The sequence below is a fragment of the Sapajus apella genome, unplaced genomic scaffold (assembly GCF_009761245.1).
Source record: "Sapajus apella isolate SASKATOON/1434 unplaced genomic scaffold, GSC_monkey_1.0 scaffold27, whole genome shotgun sequence".
Taxonomy (NCBI): Eukaryota; Metazoa; Chordata; class Mammalia; order Primates; family Cebidae; genus Sapajus; species Sapajus apella.
This window is the reverse complement of record NW_022436967.1, coordinates 16,299,941-16,320,287: the sequence shown is the minus strand read 5'-3', so window position 1 is coordinate 16,320,287 and position 20,347 is coordinate 16,299,941. Positions and strand designations below refer to the sequence as shown.

The 20,347-nt window shown below is 39.2% G+C and overlaps 1 protein-coding gene across 2 annotated transcripts in view; it reads left to right on the top strand.

Moving 5' to 3' along the window:
• Nucleotides 1-14,091, top strand: part of BBS12 (Bardet-Biedl syndrome 12) — a 35,782-nt gene extending 21,691 nt beyond the window's left edge. The window contains exons 1-2 of one of the 2 annotated variants that reach the window (XM_032292369.1): nt 2,694-2,898; nt 11,034-14,091. In XM_032292369.1, coding sequence (XP_032148260.1) covers nt 11,044-13,176 — 2,133 coding nt within the window. In that variant the 5' untranslated portion in view covers nt 2,694-2,898; nt 11,034-11,043 and the 3' untranslated portion in view covers nt 13,177-14,091. Of the gene's footprint in view, nt 1-2,693; nt 2,899-11,033 lie in introns of those variants that run through there. The other variant, XM_032292370.1, reaches the window with a different exon arrangement.
• Nucleotides 14,092-20,347: the final 6,256 nt, after the last annotated feature.

The window sequence follows — 20,347 nt, the reverse complement described above, 5'->3', positions numbered from 1 at the left end:
CTCCAGCCTGGGTAACAAGAGCGAAACTCCGTCTCAAAAAAAAAAAAGAACAGTGCCTGGCAGAAACAGGCACTCAGTGTAAGTTTGCTGAATTCAAGGCTGCCAAATTTCTCCCTATCCTGCAATGTAGCCTTATTATTTCCTGACAAAAACCTCTTCTCCACATCAGTCTTCTCATTACTACCCTGAAAACATATTTATTCTTGCTATTCCTATCTCCCATCCTTAAAAACCTAGTTCATTTCTTTCTCTATGAAACCTCTGATTGCTCCAGCCCTAAAATATAGCAGGTTATTGCTAGTATTTCTTTGAAAAATAAAATCACAACTATACCATTTTTATAATGGTAAAAAAAAAATCTTCAAAACTAATGGTGCAAATTCCTTCTTTATTGATTTCAGCTATCATTTTTTAAATTTCTTTCTTTGGCTCAAATCCTAAGGCCCACATTGCAATCTGAAATAGGAAGAAAATAAATTATAATATGCCATGATTTCATTCTAAGCTTTTTAACTCCCTATTAAGAGCTTCTCTCTTTTCTACCATGGACTGGGCATAAACAAAGAAAATTAGGTCAGCAGGTTCCAATCCTGCTGTGTCATCAGGTACATCACTGTTACCCCCTGGGCTTTTGCCTACTCATTTATAAAACACGATTAAAATGCTTAACAAGGATATTGTTTTGTTAATGCAGGGCAGGCATATGCACTGAAGAGACTTTATTTCAAGCTTTCAGAAGACTACTGTTAAAGAAAGCCTTAAGGATTGCCACAAATGGGCCGGGCAGGGTGGCTCACACTTGTAATGCCGGCACTTTGGAGACTGAGGCAGGTGAATCACGAGGTCAGGAGTTTGAGACCAGCCTGATGGACACGGTGAAACCTCATCTCTACTAAAAACACAAAAAATAGCCGGGCGTGGTGTAATCCCAGCTACTCAGGAGGCTGAGGCCAGAGAATCAAGTGAAACAGGGAGGCAGAGGTTGCAGTGAGCCGAGATTGCACCACTGCACTCCAGCCTGGGTGACAGAGCGAGACTCCACCTCAAAAAAAAAGAAAACAGATTGTCACAAATAATATGGTTTTAAAAATGATTTAGAATTAGAAATTATTTCAGAACCTTCAGTTCTTCTACATCGATGGTTCCAGACCCATCAACAGCAAATAAATTAAGGGCCTCTTTAATTTCTTGTTTTTGGGATTCATTCAGTTCAATTTTTGCTGCTCTTTTCTTCCATTAGTCTGAACTTGTAAGATAGTTAGATGCCTTTAATACACACCCGCGTGGGAGAAAGATAAACTACATAACTAGAATAGTTAGCAGAACCAGAATAATTGATAATAAACTATTAAAGTACCTATTGCCTACTATATAATGAACCTCAACAATTTTCCCCTTTTCCTCTTGCTAATATTTGTGCTTTTGGCTATCAACGTCTTGGTGAAAAACCTGGTTCTTTTTTTTAAGCAGTTAGGTTTTTCTTTAAAATTAGGGCCTTTTGAGAGAGAAAAGAGGCAAAGGAAGGCATCCTAGAACGGCGGATGGTACTGTGTCAAAATGCAATTCTGATGTACTTGGTACATCTGAAAATGTGCCAATTTTTACATGTACTCGGTGTATTTGAAAGGCAGTTGTTTAAGAAATATTTACTTCCATATATGCCTATGTCGAAATAATAGAATTTGCTTATTTTGTGGGACATGCTTGATTGAAACACAGCATCCCTTCCCACCTTCATCTAGCATGCTATCCTATATAATTCAGAGGCTGAAAAGGGAAAAACTACATTTTCCAAGTGAAAAACTACTCCAGGGATCTGGGATTACACTTCAGGTTCTCCTGCAGCCTCTCCTGCAGTCTATTCTCCCCAGCTTTGGGTCAAGAAGCAGTGCAGCAACTGCACTCCTTCCTTACTCCTGTGGATCGCCAGTTTTACATGCGGTAGGAGTTGGTTGTAGCAGCTGTAGATTCTTGATCCCTGGACTGCACATGCACTGGTGTGGTTTACAGCTCCATAGTTCCAGGGGCAGACTTCTGAATCCTCACCTTCTTAACAGTGGCAGAGTCTGGAGCTCCCCTGGCCGTGGTTCTTGGAGCTCACAGTCGGCCCCATCAGGTCCTCCAACAGTTCTGCAGTATCTCATTCTCTGTGCCCAGTTCTTTTTTGGCTGAAGAACGCGGCTTCTATCCCCAGCCTATTGTGGACTGTGGGTACTAGCAGCTGATGGGGCTGATAAGAGGAAAAACTGGAGAGTCGCTCTTTTGTCCCTTGACTCTCGGACAAAGTGTTTCCATTTGGCTACAGGAGGTTGGGGGAGGTTACTAACGACACCGAGGATCACGAAAAGGAAAGGAATAACACAGCGCGTAAACTAAACACAATCCCTTCCTTGCTCTGGGGTAAAAACTTCAGCACCTGTCCCAGTAGAAGGTTAGAGCTTCACACTCAGCGGATCCCCAGCCGGCGCTCAAAGCAGCGACCTCCCGGAGTCACCTCCCGCAGCCCCGCCCAACCCAAGTCTTTACAGCTCACAAGTAGTTGCTAAGGCCGCTTTCACCGACCTCTGTCAGCCCCTCCCACCCAGCCTGAATGATTGATATCTAGTTCATCCAATGGACAGAAAAGAAGGCCTTCAAACCGGCCCTTTCTCTCCACTCTCTACCAATAGCGCGATTTTCCCGCCTTTCGCAGCCCGGCATTAAGCGGAACTTTCCTCTCCAGCTGTGTTTCTTAGCAACCAAGCCCCAGAAGCCCCCCTTCGCACATGCGCAAACTGCGGCGGGGAAGGGGGCGCTCTAGCCCTGGCGTTTTTGGTGTTACTGTCCCAGCCAGCATTGCGTCTGGTCGGTGAGAAGCCGGGGACTCCAGCCCCCAGTAGGAGAGAAGAAAGGAGCGAGGTTAGTAGAGAAGCGCTTCCGCCGACGGCTAAGCTAAGTCTTTGCTGAAGACTTGGGAGCCCTTGTGTTTGCTTTTCTTGCCCTCTTTGGGCCGGGGAAAAGATGAGAATCTAGGGCCTGGAGTGAATTGGTCCAGCATGCGGCTGGGAGTGCTAGAGGAAGAGGGGACTGCCCTTTCTTTTTGCCGCAAGACTTTCCTCATTTTCCAGTGCCTGGAGCTTGGCCTTCAGCCATTGACCTCCTCCCTGTTTTGGGCAGGGATTCTGGCATGTTAGACAGCAAAATTTCTGTATAGCAGTGGCATGGGGCAACAGTGTCGTTGGAGGAACGTGGGTATGGGGATAGCGTGGGTCTTGGGATGTACTTAAAGCTTCACTGCATAGATAAACGTTTTTACATATGTTGCCTGTAGCATTTGCCTTTGAGGTAGGACTTTGGCCCCACCTATTATAACTATCGGACCCCATCCCCTAACACCAACACACACACACACACGCGCGCGCGTCCCCAGCCATTTCCTTTGGCCAGTTGTCCAGCCATATCAACTTGATCTGCACTCCAGAGTCAGACACGGGTAGTCTGTTTATCCAGTTGACTCAGTAACGGCCTGGACTTACTCGTGAAACTTGTGTTAACCAACTCAATCTTTTGTTCAGAGGGCCAGATTTGCAGGTTCTGCCCGTTCTGAATTTGGCCAGGAATCAGCTTAAAGGACAGGGAAGAAAGACTGAGGTAGGGTGGACCACTGACTTCCTGGTGAGAATGAAGAGATGACAGAATCTTAAAACTTCTAACCTTTAATTGCTCACACATGTGGACCCCTTTTATGCCTCTTACAATACCTTCTCTAGAGTAGATAATTTCTAAAAACCATACTGGATTCTAAATAGATTCAGGAAGAATACTAACTTTAGTCTTTTTCTTTTGTCTCACTTATCTCCCCGAAGATAGGGCAGAAAAACATGTGCAAAGTGCATTCTTGAAGCACTCTGTCAAATTACTTTTCATGCTTTATTAAGTAGATACATGGCACATTTTCCAAAGCCATCAATCAGCCTGTTTTGTTCATATGACATCCCTGACACACCCAAGCATTGTAATCATCGATAAAAATCTCACTAGGCTTCTGGAAAATAGGTAAAGTTAATCCTCATATTGCAGGTGATTTTTCCATATAAAGTTAATCAGTGAAAATTAAAATGGTGCAAATTCAAGATAATTTTTGAGCTGAGTAAAATGTTGTCACTTTAGTATATGATTTTCATGTCATTTTTCTCACTTGGAAAATTGTTCTTGACAGTTTCAATGTAATATACTTGATTTTAAATACAATACTAAGGGATTCTGAGACCCAGAAATGAATAGCAACCAAGTATATTCCCAACCTAATCCTAATTTCTAGGAGCTCTTGGATCATGTTTGATCTAATGACAATTAAAAGGCTGAGTAGTATATTAACCTATTTTTATGTCACTATGATTTAGGCTTTTATATTTGGAATATTTACTGCTAGTTAAATATTATTTTAATTATAGGCTCAGATTCCAATTCCTATATCTTGAGAAGGATGTAATCAGTTTTGAAAAATAGCCATTAACGAATCTAACTGCACTTTAGAACATTAATCATCATCATTATCCAGGAAAACATTAAACACATAGGCACTCTTAAATCTACCAAATGTATTTAATGCTTTCTATATGACATTCACTATGACAACTACTGGGTGAGTTCGAAAAAAATAAAAGTAGAATGTAAAAGATGAATAACTAAGGAATCTACAGATTAGTGGGGGAGTGAGACACAAACATAATACAATGTTCTTAATCCGCTTTAGTCCATAGATATAGAATACCTTGGGAGCACAGAAAGGAGGGAAAACTCTAGGGCATTAGAGAAGGCCTGATAGGAAATGAGGCATTTGCCTTGGGTCATGAAAGTTCTATAGCATCCATGGAGATGAAGAAAATGTAGAATATTCAAATCAGTATCGCTTAGTGAAAATGAATGATATGTTCTAGTGTGACAAGATCATGAGTGTTATAAGGAAAGGTGGGAGAGGAATCATAAATTAGGTTGAGGTTAGATTATAGGGCACATATATCAAGCCAAGGAGTAAAGACTTTCTTTTTTAAGATAAATAGATGTTTTTTGGCAGTGGAGTAATCTGTTTAGGTTTGTGCTTTATCGGTGCTAATTCTGACCACCATGTGAAGGAGGAACTCTCATTCAAAGCAATTAAAGGGCCTCAACTAAGGTGGTACCAAATAGGAATCATGTCAACTCCAAGGATGGTTGAAACTTATATTTATGTTGGAGAAATACTAAAAGTGGCATCTGTTTTCTCTTGCTTCAGTTTTGTACTTAAATTTGGGGGAACAAATGTGGTAAAACAAAAAATTCATTCATTCATTTACCAAGTATTTATAGAGTACTTGCTGTGTGTCAGGCAGTATTCTAGATACTCAGGATATATGTCATTGACTAAAATTGCCTTCCTGGAAATTAAATTTGAGAAAATATTTGAAGGTGACGCAGCAATAGATTTCCTGGGGAAGAGCATTCCAGAAACAGGGAACAACTAGAACAGAAACATTAAGATAGGGAACATGCAAAGTATGACAAAAAGGAGGCCAGAACAAAGTGGCTGAGGGATAAAATAGTGATAAAGTCAGAAGGGTAAAGAAAGGACTACAGATAATTAGGGCATTGTAAGGACTTTAACTCCAAGCAAAATGGGTAGGCCTCGCAAAATTTTGAGCCTAGGAGTGAAAGAATATGAGTTCATTTTTAAAAGGGACTCCTGTGTCAAAGGCATAAAGCTTTATTTTCTGAGTTAGAGATTTTTAAACAGTAGAGTGATATGATTAGATTTCTATATTGGGAATAGACTGGAGATGAGCAAACAGTTGATTTAGATGATGAAAAGACTGATCATGCCCATCAAGAAAATACTGTTATTTTTCAAAATGCAGCTCCTGAAAGCATTGCATGTCTTATTACTCTAAACTGAGTACCTTAGACAAAACTGGACATGATCTCTGGAAAAGAAAACTTCTTCTAATGTCAAAATTCCAGTTAAATAGTCTGACTCTGCTCTTCCATTACACAATTAGAAAGTCCAAGAAACATTAAGCTGACAAGTAGTGAAAACAGAGAACTGTTTGTGGAAAACATTGGTGCATAGCAGGACATGCATAGCAGGACAAGAATCAGATTGTGTCTGTGCAATGGCATGAAGAGTTGCCAGAAGTACTTATCATCTCTGAAATTATCACCTTGTTATCCTCTTTGCTTTGCCTTTGTATACCCAATCTGTTAGAGGATAAGGCATTTTGTTTTGTTTTTATTTTATTTTAATTATAGCCAATTGTAAACTGTTCAAAATAATAATTTAGGAGCTCTTCTAAAGTTGGGAATGCTAAGACTTTTTTTAAAAATTACTAAAACTTGGAAGAGTTTTTTCAAATGCCAAAGCAGATTTATCTTGAATATTGATTTTGATATCAGTTTTTTGTGACGTTTTGCTTATACATTAGTTGTATTAAAATAACTTCATGCCTTTTCTATCTAGGAAACTTTTTTACATAAATTAAATGCAGATTAAATTTGAAATAGCCCATGACTTTTTCTATTTGCTCTAAGTTCTCTCTGACTTTGCTACTCATAATAATATCTTGTGATTTAATAAGCATAGTATAAAAAGGAAATCATATGCAAAGACTCTGATACATGTACAAGTTAAGAGTGTGAATAAGGCTTGGAAAAAGGCAGAAAGGTTTGGAAGAGGGAAATACAGTAAAAGATTCTAAAGAAGAGAGGATGAATTACTATCATGCTGGATGAAGGGCAGCTAAAAGGTAGAATTATATAGACTTTGACATTAGACAAACCTGGGTTTTAGTCCACAGCCTTTTACAAATTAGCTGTGACATTTTGTGTATGTTATGTAACTATTCTGCTTCATTTTCTACATCACTAAAATAGATTATAGTATCTCTCTCATGTTTTTGTTGTTGTGAATGCTACATTATATAATATGTGTAAAATGCCTCAAACTTAGTAAGCTTTCATAACATGTTAGAAATGAAAAACAAAAACAAAAAGTCAGTCTTGTCTTTTCAAGGTTGTCCTTTCAACAAATTATTCTGGAGCAACTTGGCATCCATGAGGGAATAAGAAACCCTACCTGACACCATTTACAAAAGTTAGTTTAAGATGAATTATGAACTTAAATATAAAAGCTAAACAAAGGGAAGAACAAATTTGGCATTTCATTCTTCCTGATTTCAAAACTTACTACAAAGCTATAGTAATAAAAACATGTGGTACTGGCATAAGGATGAATGTATAAACTGATGGAATTGAATTGAGGGTCCAGAAATAAATCCATAGACATCTCTGGCCAATTGATTTTTGACAAAGATGCTAAGGCCACTCAGTTGGGAAAAGAATTGTCTCTTTACCAAATGGCACTGGGTAAATTGTATATCCACATGCAAAAGAATAAAGTTGGACTCCTACTTTAAATTGTATAAGTAAATTAACTCAAAATGGGTCAATAAATTAAAATAAGAGATGAAACTATAAAACTCTTTGAAGAAAACATTGGGATAAATCTTCATGACCTTGGATTTGGCAATGGATTTTTAGCTATGAGACAAATAATATGAGCATCAACAACAACAAATAGGTAAATTAGATTTCATCAAAACAAAAGTATATTATCAAAAAAGTAGAAAATAACCTACAGAATGAGAAAATATTTGCAAATCATAGTTTGATAAGGCTCTAGTGTCCAGAATGTATAAGTAATTCTTAAAACTTACCAACAAAAGACTAACTTGATCTGTTTTTAAATGGTCAAAAGACTTGAGTAGACATTTCTCCAAAAAAGATACACAAATGGCCAATGTACATGAAAAGATGCTCAATATGAGGAAAATGCAAGTCAAAACACAATGAGATACCACTTCACATTCACTAGGATATCTATAATGTTACAAAAGCAAAAATGGAAAGTGTTGTTGAGTATACTGGACTGAATATTTCCCCCCACCCTACCCTCAATTCATGTCCTTCTAGCATCTCAAAATGACATCTTATTTGAAAATAGGTTCTTTGTAGATGTAATTAGCTAAAGTGAGGTCATACTGGATTAAGGTGGGCCTTGAATCCAATGACTGGTATCACTGGGTTATAAGAAGGCCGTATGAAACAGAGGCAGAGATTAGAATTAGGCAGTCAGAAACCAAGGACCACCAGGAGCAACTAGAAGCTCGAGGAAGCAAAAAAGGATTCTTCCCTTGATCCTTCAGAAAAAGCATAGCTCTGCCAACATTTTGAGTTTGGGCTTCTAGACTCCAGAACTGTGAAATAATAAAAATAATAAATGTGTAATGTTTTAAGCTACCCAGTTGTTTGGGGTAATTTGGTAAGGCAGCCCTAGGAAGCTAATGCAGTGAGGATGTGGAGAAATTGAAACCCTCATACATTGCCAGTGGGAATGTTCAGCTGTTATGGAAAACAGTTAATTAAAAAATTAAGCAAAGATATTTGTTCCTCCTTTTCATGCCTGTGGCTGGATGCCCCACAATACTATAGTCAGGCCTTTTGCATTAAGCAAGTAAGAACCACAGACTCCACCTTTTCACCCAAATCGTGAATGACCAGTGAAAAGCAAGTTGTTCTAGAGGAAGAAGCAGCCCTTGGAATGTGGCTTAGGCTTGAAAGGTGAAGAGCAGGAATTCTCCTTTCAAAGACCCTAAAGCATAAACCCCTGTGTGGCCAAGTGGGATCAGTCCTCAAGGGCACGCGCCAAGGGCACAGCAGCCCCTTTGGACAGCTTCAGAGGGCATGCGGTTGTTGGGAGTTAGGGGTAGCTCCTCATTAACTATGTGTTGGGTGAGTATAGGAGTGAGGCTCAGTGGCAGTCAGGCACCTCTGCAATGACAAGCTGTCTCTATCCTACATGTTTACTGTATGTTACTAGAACACGTCCCATGCCCCAGCTCCTGACCTGCCACCACCATTTTGGTCTTATAAGGCCAAGTAGAGAAATCTGGCAATAAAAGGCAAATGTAAGCATGCTTTCTTTAAGATACATCATAAATGGTTTTCTTTAAGTGAGTGGAAGAGTTTGACAGAGAAACACCTTTGTAAGCAAACATTAAGAATGCTGGCTGGGGCTAGGTGCGGTGGCTCGTGCCTGTAATACCAGAACTTTGGGAGGCCGAGGCAGGTGAATCATGGTTCAGGAGTTCAAGACCAGACTGACCAACATGGTGAAACCCTGTCTTTACTAAAAATACAAAAATTAGCCGGGCATGGTAGCACACACCTGTAGTCCCAGCTCCTCAGGAGACTGAGGAAGGAGAATTGCTTAAACCCAGGAGGCAGAGGTTGCAGTGAGCTGAGATCGTGCCACTGCACTCCAGCCTGGGAGACAGAGCAAGACTCTGTCTCAAAAAAAAAAAAAAAGGATGCTGGCTGGGTGTAATGGCTCACACCTGTAATCCCAGCACTTTGAGAGGCCTAGGCAGGAGAATTGCTTGAGCCTGGGACTTGGAGACCAGACTGGGCAACATGGGGAAATCTCATCTCTACAAAAAAAAAAAAATTAGCCAGGTGAAGTGGCATGTACTTGTAGTCCCAGTTCCTTGGGAAGCCGAGGTGGGAGAGTTACCCAAGGTTGAGGCTGCAGTGAGCCATGCCACTGCACTCCAGTCTGGGCAACAGAGCAAGACCCCGTCTAAAAAATAAAAAGAATGCTAATCATTTCTGGGTTCGCTGTGACTCCTAATGCTGGGGATCTCCCTTGTAACAATGGAACTGAAAGAGTGATGAAGCTATGTCAAGCATTCATTATTCTGAAGAGGAGGAAAAATGCCACGCACTTTTCCTATTGAACCTGTGGTGGAATGAATCCATGGTTGTGTCCTGCTTCGAACAGACTTGTTCTCAGCACTCCTCACGATGGATTTTGATGCTTCATTTTCATATCTCTCTGCACAATTAGAATGGGAGCTCCTTGACGGCAGAGTATGTGACTTAATCTTTATCTTTGTAATTGCCAGCAATTAACACAGTACCTCCTGGTACACTGTATGTGCTTAAGAAATACTCACTGAATGCATGAATGAATGAATGAACAAATGAAGGAATGACTAGGGATGTTTGTAGTGCTATAATATATAATGGAATATGCTGTGGTTTACTAGTTTCATAATAAACAAATAGTCTGTATCACCTGGTAATGTTGACTGTTTTGGTTTGTGTACTGGAAACATTTCAGTTGTTTGGGCATCACCATTCTATGATAACTATCTTCAACCTGGACAATGACCATTACAGGATCAAGTTTAAGCTCCTTGCCATGCACATAATGCCCTTCATAAACTGACTCCTTTCCTCTTCTGGAGCTTCATCTCCTACTGTTCTCCACTACATTTTTTGTTGTTGTTGTTGAGACGGAGTCTCACTCTGTTGCCCAAGCTGCAGTGCAGTGGCACGATCTCAGCTCACTGCAACCTCCACCTCCCAGGTTCAAGCGATTCTTCTGCCTCAGCCTCCTTAGTAGCTGGGACTATAGGCACGCACCACTACGCCCAGCTAATTTCTGTATTTTTAGTAGAGATGGGGTTTCACCATATTGGCCAGGCTAGTCTCCAACTCCTGACCTCATGATCCACCCACCTCAGCCTCCCAAAGTGCTGGGATTACGGGTGTGAACCACTGAGCCCAGCCGTTCTACTACGTTTTTTTATATTCTCATAAAACCATATTGCTTCTGTTTCCCCCAATACACTATGTTTTTTCACATATATGTGCATTTACTACTACCTCCTTCAACTTGTAACTCTCCAGTTATTCTTCAAGACCCATTCCAAGAATTGCCTTCTGGAAACATTGCCTATGGCTCTCATGCTTCATTTCCTCTGTTGGATGGAGTGCTTATCTTCCATTCCCCCATACCTTTGTCATTAATAGAATTATATGTATCATTGCACTGACCACTTTTAATGGAAATTATATGTGCCTCAAAAACAGGGACCATATCTTATTTTTATTTCTATATAGTATTTATAACTATGAATTATACTGAATAAAGTTCCAAGTTTTTATTTTATTTGCAGATCATGATACATGGTGATGGCTTGCAGAGTCATAAACAAAAGAAGACACGTGGGACTTCAACAACTTTCATCATTCGCAGAAACAGGAAGAACTTTCCTAGGCCCACTAAAATCATCCAAATTTATTATAGATGAAGAATATCATAAAAGTGTATTAATCAGTTCAACAGTAAGGCTTCTTGAAAGTTTGGATTTAACCAGTTCAGTGGGACAGCTTCTCAGTGAAGCAGTTCAAGCACAAAATAACACATATAGAACTGGAACCAGTACACTTCTGTTTCTCGTTGGTGCTTGGAGCAGTGCAGTTGAAGAATGTCTTCATCTTGGTGTTCCCATTTCCGTAATAGTGTCAGTAATGTCAGAAGGCTTAAACTTTTGTAGTGAAGAGGTAGTTTCTCTTCAAGTGCCTGTTCACAATATATTTGACCATATGGACAACACAAAGACATTTTCTCAACTTGAAACATTTAGTGTAAGTTTGTGTCCTTTTCTTCAGATCCCTTCAGATACTGACTTGATAGAGGAAGAGCATGGTCTCAAAGATGTTACCTCTCAAACATTGACCATTTCCAATCTTTCTGGGAGGCCTCTTAAATCATCTGAATTCTTTAAACCTCGGACTGAGGTTGAAGCAGATAAGAACACATCGCGAACTCTGAAAAACAGCCTGCTTGCAGATACCTGCTGCAGAAACTCAGTACTAATCCACAGTAGGCATTTTAATAGGACAGATAATACTGAACGGGTAAGCAAACCGGATGAATTTCAAAAACATGTTACAGCTACTCTAAAAACTTACAGATGTAAAGATTTGACAGAGTTGGCAGTAGGCTTGAGTCATGGAGATCACAGCAGCATGAAGTTAGTAGAAGCAGCAGTACGGCTGCAATATCAGAATGCTTGTGTGCAACAAGGCAACTGTATGATGCCATTTATGTTTGACATTTCAAGAGTTTTTACTTGCTCTCTACCAGGCTTACCTGAAACAACTTCTTGTGTTTGTCCAGGTTATATCACTGTTGTCTCAGTATCTAATACTACTGTGATCAAGGAATTGCAGAATCAACCTGTCCGAATAGTTCTCATTGAAGGTGACCTCACAGAGAATTATCGCCACCTGGGATTTAATAAGTCTGCAAATATTAAAACAGTGTTAGATAGCATGAAGCTTCAAAAAGACAGCTCAGAAGAACTGTGGGCAAATCACATATTACAGATATTAATTCAGTTCAATGTGAACCTTGTCCTGGTACAAGGAAATGTGTCTGAACACTTGATTGAAAAATGTATAAACAGTAAGCGGTTGGTAATTGGCTCAGTGAATGGCAGCGTGATGCAGGCTTTTGCAGAGGCTGCAGGAGCAGTACAGGTGACCTACATTACACAAGTGAATGAAGACTGTGTGGGCAGTGGGGTCTGTGTAACCTTCTGGAGAAGCAGTCCCTTGGATGTTGTAGATAGGAACAACAGAATTGCAATCTTATTAAAAATAGAAGGGATTAATTTGGTTACAGCTGTGCTCACTAGCCCGGTTACTGCTCAGATGCAAAGCAAAGAAGATAGGTTCTGGACTTGTGCCTATCGTTTGTATTATGCTCTAAAAGAGGAAAAGATCTTCCTTGGAGGTGGTGCAGTTGAATTTTTGTGTCTTAGCTCTCTTCAAATTCTTGCAGAACAATCTCTGAAAAAAGAAAACCATGCCTGCTCAGGGTGGCTCCCTAATACTTCCTCTTGGCTGGCTTCATCTCTAGCAATATATAGACCAACTGTGCTTAAACTCCTGGCAAATGGATGGCAGAAATACCTTTCAACTCTCCTATATAACACTGCCAATTACTCATCAGAATTTGAAGCCAGCACATATATTCAACATCATCTGCAAAATGCCACAGACTCTGGCTCTCCTTCATCTTACATCTTGAATGAATATAGTAAACTAAATAGTAGAATTTTTAATTCAGACATTTCAAATAAACTGGAGCAGATTCCAAGAGTTTACGATGTTGTTACACCAAAGATTGAGGCGTGGCGCCGAGCATTGGATTTAGTACTGTTAGTACTTCAGACGGACAGTGAAATAATTACCGGATGTGGGCATACACAGATAAATTCACAGGAATTAGAGGGCTTTTTATTTTTGTAGTGTTATTGGCTAAGTCTTTGGAAAATAATTTTTCATAATATGTCTAATAAATTTATTGATAGCCAACTCATGGTGCCTAAAATCCCAGCTGTCGCCAAGAAGAAAATAGTTGATGTCTGTCAATAACTGTGCATGGTCTGAGATTTTGCCCTACTTATAAGCTAACAAATTAACCTGTTACTATTTCATGGGATGCTGCAGAATACACAAGACACCTGGGTCAGAAACAAAGGAATTTTCTTATTCACAGCAAAAGCTGTTGCCAGAGCTTCAGGTTGGTTTTATTCAGTTCATTTTTCTAGTTCCCATAAGAGGAACACAAAGGGCCCATGATGAAAGTCTGTACACAGTGGGTTATGCTGTAAGAGAGACTGAGCTTAGGATAGTAACTGCTTTTATAGTAAGCAAAAAAAACATCCTGGTCTTTGTCCAAAGGGAGTTATTACCTCATATTCAAGGTTGCTTAGTGTAAACACAAGCCTGGGACATGAACTAGGTAAAAATATTGTATTCTTGGCATACCTATTAAGTATGTAGGGACACTCAGAGTCCATAGTGGATAGTCTCTTCTAGCAGTCTGCTCCTCAGCCTGACATGTTCTTGGACAAACTTGAATTTTCACGTGCGTATGCCACTCCATCAGCTACTCTGATTAATCTGACAGTCAAGTTGTTTAGTCAGTACCACATTTGTTCATTTGGTCTCATAGCAATTAACGAAGGCTATTATCATCAGACACAGAAGCAGGAAGAAGCCAACCTGCAGTGTTAACCTCAGGCCTGTCATCCAAGGTCTTGAGTTGGTCAACTGTAAGTTCCAACGGAGGACTAATAGGTCTTTTTATTAGGCAGCCAGAATGTAGTGAAGGACCAATTTATTATACATTATGACCCAAGAAAGGGAGCTTTGACTGACCTGCTGATATGTGGTGTTATTGCCAATAATTATGGGTGCAAGAGCTGGGCCAAAAAACACCCTGTTCCCTATAGAGAGCCCTTATATTGCTTATTTTCCTCACATACGAGTACATAACCCCAAAGGGTCCAGGTTACTCTAGTTCAGAATTATTGTCAAACCTGATTTAAATCATCATATATGGATTTAAGTCATATGAGTAGTATTACCAAGGAGTTTCAGCCTCAATTACTATACATGGTATAATGCAAGGCCACTCAGACATTAAAGAGAAGCATAAGATCAGTCAGAATGAAACAAGATTGTGCTGGTCCCTGCGTTTCTATATGTTCACATCTGGGAGCTGCCACTGATGGCATCATGTACTGCCTCCTATACTGATAGAGTCTTAGAACTGTGTTGAGCTTCCTTTTTGCTGGTGAGGCCAAAGATACAGCATTTATTTGTTTCATTGCAAAGGGATTAGTGCTATAAATCTCTGCAGTCTCAGAAAACAACTGGTCAAACAGGACGCTAAATTTTACCAGCCATTCCTACTGGTAGGGGTATGAAAACCACAGTCAAAGCTGTTGGAAGTGGCTTCTGATTTCAACCACTAGAATGTCATCTACAGTTGACCTTTGAACAACACAGGGGTCAGGGATAATAACCCCCTGCACAATTAAAAAAAAAAATCTGCATATAACTTTTTTGGCTTTTGTGGAGACAGAGTCTCCCCCTGTTGCCCAAGCTGGAGTTCAGTGGTGTGATCTTGGCTTACTGCAACCTCTGCCTTTTGGGTTCAAGCGATTCTCCTGCCTCAGTCTCCTGAATAGCTGGGACTACAGGCACCTGCCACCATACCTGGCTAATTTTTTGTATTTTAGTAGAGGCGGGGTTTCACCATGTTGCCCAGAGTAGTCTCAAACTGAGCTCAGGCAATCTGCCTGTTGTGACCTCCCAAAGTGCTGGAATTACAGGCATGTGCCACCACGTCCAGCCTGCATATAACTTTTGACTCTCCCAAAACTTTACTAATAGCCTAACTGTTGACCATAGCCTTACCAATAACATGACAAATATTTTGTATTTGTATTACATAATGTATTCTTAACAGTAAAGTAAGCTAGAAAAAAAAGTTACCAAAATCACAAGGAAGAGAAAATACACTTACTATTCATCAAATGGAAGTGGATCATCATAAAGGCCGTCATCCTCATGGTATCTTCATGTTGAGTAGGCTGAAGAAGAGGAGGAAGAGGGGCTGGTATTTCTGTCTCAGGGGTGGCAGAAGCAGAAAAAAAATTAATATGTAAGTGGACCCATGCAGTTTAAACCTATATTGTATAATGACATTTTAGTCATATGAATCACATATAGATGATGGTCCCATAAAATTCTAATACCATATTTTTACTATATCTTTTTTGTGTTTCGTTGGTTTAGACACACAAATACTTACCCTTGTGTTACAGTTGCCTATGTTATTCTGTACAGTAACACACTGTACAGGTTTGTAGCCTAGGATCAATAGGCTATACTATATAGCCTAGGTATATAGTAGGCTGTACCATCTTGGTTTGTGTAAGTACACTCTCTGATGTTTACACAGCAGTGAAATCGCCTCATGATGCATTTCTCAGAATGTATCCCCTTGGTTCAGCAACACGGGGCTGTACTTTGAGCTTTGATTGACTGCCCAACTCAGCCTCAACAAACTTGTATTTTCAACCTAGTCAAAGTTTTCTTTTCTTATTGCTGGTACCATTTGTTTCAGTTTTGTGGACTCCTTGACTCCACAGCTAAATTTCTTGTTTTCTAGGGCCCTGGAGATGCTGCCTCATTGTCATGTCAACATCTTCTGCCTCCCACCCTGAAGTGGGGGAGCAACAACCAAGACACTATTTAGGTAGCCTGTTTTAACCCTACTTCTCACTGTTTAGTCTCTAAACATTCATTAACAGGTAAGAGGGAAGCCTACTCCCCTCTTCTTTTCCCACTACTTGGATGAAAGCATTCACTACTAAATCCCAGAGTCGTCTCATATCTCCTAATCTAGCCATTAAGGCCTTCATGTTTTCCAGTATTAAAAAACTTAAGTACGTTAATATTTTAGGATTTATTTGAGCAGGCAGTGATTCGTGAATGGAACAACTCCATACTGCAGGCAGTTTGGGGCTCCAATGAAGGGATTCAAGGGGAAAACTTTCATAATGTGTTTATGGAAGCAAGACAAAAAATATTTTATAAAAGTGGAGCAATAGCTTCAAATTCCCTGGTTAGAGGTTTACTGGCAATTTCTAAAGTCCCTAGTTAGAGCTTAGTTGGCAGTTTCTGATAGGTTATGCTTAAGATTCATTTTCCTAGGCTAGGGCCCTTCACCCTGATTTGGGTTTCAGTTTGTTTATATAGGAACTCAGAGTACTAGAGCTACCTCAGTCTAATGAACTCCCAATTAATTATTTCTGTGGCTCTGTTAGGCAAAATTGTCAAGAACTGTGCAATGTCTGAGATCTTACCCTACTTAAAAGATGTTATGGTCTGACTGTGTCCCCCCGAAATTTACGTGTAGGGAATTTTTTAATCCCCAATGCAACAGGAAGAGGAGGTGGAGCTTAATGGGAGGTGTTTAGGTCATGAAGGTTCCACCCTTATGAACAGATTAATGCCACTATAAAAAGAGCTTACAGGGTGGGTTCACCCTCTTCTGCTTTTCTGCCATGTGGGAATTCAGTGCTTGTTCATTTGTCTTTCTGCTTTCTGCCATGTGAGAACACAGTGTTCTGCCTCTCTGAAAGATGCAGCATCCAAGTCACCATCTTAGAAGCAAACACTGGACCCTCATCAAAATCCTTGATCTTGGACTTCCCAGCCTCCAAAACTGTGGGAGATAAATTTCTGTTTTCTATAAAATACCCTGTCTGCAGTATTCCATTATAGCAGCACAAAATGAACTAAATGCTAACAAGTTAGCCTGTTAAAATTTCATGGGATGCTGGCAGAAGACATGAGACTCATGGATCAAAGACAAAGGACTTTATAGTATCCAGAGCTTCATGTTGATTTGTTTCAGTCTCATGTGCTTCCCCAATCTCATTGCATGACACAAAAAGCCTGTAATGAATGTCTGCACACATAGTGGGTTATGTTACAGGAGAGGAACATTGAGCTTGGATGAGTCACCACTGTTACAGTAAGCAGAAGCAAGCCTATTTTTTGTCAGGAGGAAGATATTACATCCTTCCTTAAGATTTCTACTTGCAAACACAACCCTTAGAAATGGCCCAGAAAAAGAAAGGGCAGTACCCAGCAAGAATGTGCAGGGATGCTCACAGCCCATAGTGGACTGCCTCTCCCAAGAAATTCTTTGTCTTTTGCTACTTAGCCACATTTAAAGATTAAATTACATGTGTAATTTTTGGAATTGAATATTAGAAGAGCCATGGGAAAATAGTGAAAATAACAGTAACAGTTACAGTTACTTACCATTTTCCATAAACTGTTTTAAATCCTTTACATGCTGTATTAATTAGCTAGGACTGCCTTAACAAAGTACTACAGACTGGGTGACTTCAACAACAGGAATTTATTTTCCCATAGTTTTGAAGAATAGAAGACTGAGATTACGGTGTGGACAGGATTTGTTTCTTCTGAGGCCTCACTCCTTGGCTTGTAGATGGCTACCTTCTTGTGTCCTCACAGTCTTCCCTGTGTGTGTGTACATCCCTGGCGTCTATTATAGTGTCCAAATTTCCTCTTATAAGGACCTCAGTCAGATTGGATTAGGGCCCACCCCAGTGGCCTTATTTTAATTACCTCTTTAAGGACCCTATCTCCAAATACAGTTACATTCTGAGATACTGGGAGTTGGGGTTTCAATATATTAATTTAGAGGAACACAAACTCGTAATACATATATTATCTCAATCTTTTCAACATCTATTTTCTTCATTTTATAGATGACAAAACAGACTTAGTGTGGTTAAGAAATTAGTCCAATGTCTCACAGCTGGTAGTTGGTAGCACTGGAATTTGAACCAAAATTTTATTGGCTCTGAAGTCCGCATCCCTAAGCATTAATTATGCTATGAAACTTTTTTTTTTCTGTACGATAACAACAAAACAAGAAGAAAAGAAAATGCCTGGCTTATTTATAGGGCTAATTTAAATATGTTAGAGATGTACCTTGATTATCTTCATGCTTGGGAACGGTAAAATAATATCATTTTGTATTGTGCTAATTAATGAATTTTTTTGCTTTGTTAGTTGTTTTAAACGTGACCACATGAAAACCTTGCACAGGTAATTATCTCAGTTATATATATAGTCTTTGTTCTAAGTTGGAAAATAGAAATGTTGAGTGTTAAACTGTTTTGAAAAATTAAATATATTATTTTACCTAGGTAGATACTGATACTTTTATTCTTCCTCTGTATAATATTAAAACTTATTTTTGTTAAAGTATTATACAGATTATGAGTGTTACTAATATTAATTGACATAGATGTTCAATTGAGTTTATATAATGGAATTTTTATGAAATTGGTACTTGCATATATTAGTAGTGCTAAATATTCAATAAATTCATGCATTAATATTTTCCTTTGATTAGAAGTCTCACCCTAATGTGTTTTGTTTCTACATCCTAAAAAACTTTATACTCTCATGGAGTTTATCTGCCATTTTAAAAATTCTTAACATAAAAAGAAATACCTTCAAGTTTTAATTACTCTAGGAATTCAGTTTTTGCAAACTGAGAGCAGTCCCTGGAATAAATTTGGTTCATGTAAGTAAGTGGGTTTTCTAAGAAATCTTATCTATAAGCAGTTACACGTTTCCCACAAGACCCACGCAGTGTTGACCTCTTTGTGAGACTAAGCTGCCTTTTTAATATAGACTACAAAAATGTTTGCAAGTATTCTACATCTAAATTTTTTCACCCAAGAGAAGCCTGTCTTCTTAAAGATAAATAACTACTCTTGGACCACGTATTAATTAGCTCTTTAAGAAATATAAACAGTATAATTCCTACAATTCCCAGAATATGGGCAGATGTGCCTCCCTACCCAGTAACGGGAGATATACAGAATCAGCAGAAAGGAGGGTGGGAAGCAGCAAGAGTGAAGGGGTCACCATCAGGCTACTATGAGCTGCAGTTACCAAAATTACTAACAAGTACTTCCAAAAAGAGAGGACTCTACCTGAGTAGAATTACGGGTAAGCAGTTTTGAGAACTAACTCATGGACCATACATTCTGGTTGAATGCAAAACAACCACCACCGAATGCAAACCAAAAACCCATCTGCATGTGCATGTGTGGGTGCAGAAGAATGGAATGTCCTGTGGTGACTTAAACCCTGAAGAATATCAGAAATATTCAGCACATGTATCCTTCCAGGAGGACTGACCCACATGCTTGAGAGGAAAAGTGCTGGAAAGAAGTAAAATACAGCAGGGCAGAATCATTTATAATAGAGAGAAGTAAGGTTTAGATTGAGAATGGTAAAACGTCATTTTATTAGACTGGTGTTGTGGTAGACCCAGTGGAATAATCCAGGGGAAGAAAATCACTGAAAATAAATGTAATCTTGAAGACAAGGTTCATTGACCTCTAGGAAACAGAACTAGAGATAGAAAATCTTGCCAACCAGACTTGACTTTGACGAGCAGAGATAAGTTACGTAGAAAGGCTATATTTTCAGTCCTGTATTAAAATAGGAGAGAGCCTTGGAGCCATGAAGCTGAGAAATTGACCCTGGTCCATGTCCACCTCCTTCACAGGAGTCTTTTTTCTATGGAATATACAAAAATCCTTGTAATTTGAACATGGGGAAAAAAAAGAAATACCATCTCTTGTCAAATGAACTTGGTATAAAAAAAAAGGTTAACATAACAAGGAGGCCCACTTTTACCACTGTTATTCAACATACTGAAACATACTGGAAGTCCTGGCTAGAGCAATCAGAAAAGAAAAAGATATAAAGGCCATCCAAATTGGAATGAGAGAAGTCAAATTACCCTTGTTTGCAGATGATATGATCTTGTATTTAGAAGAATCTAAAGACTTACCCAAAAAACTATTAGAACTGATAAATTCAGTAAAGTTGCAGAATGCAAAATTGGTATACAAAAATCAGTAGCATTTCTGTATGCCAACAGTGGGCAATCTGAAAAAGAAATTGAAAAGTAATCTCATTTATAAAGCCACAAATAAAATTAAATATGTAGGAATAATCCAAAGTAAAAGATCTCTATAATGAAAACTATAAAACTGAT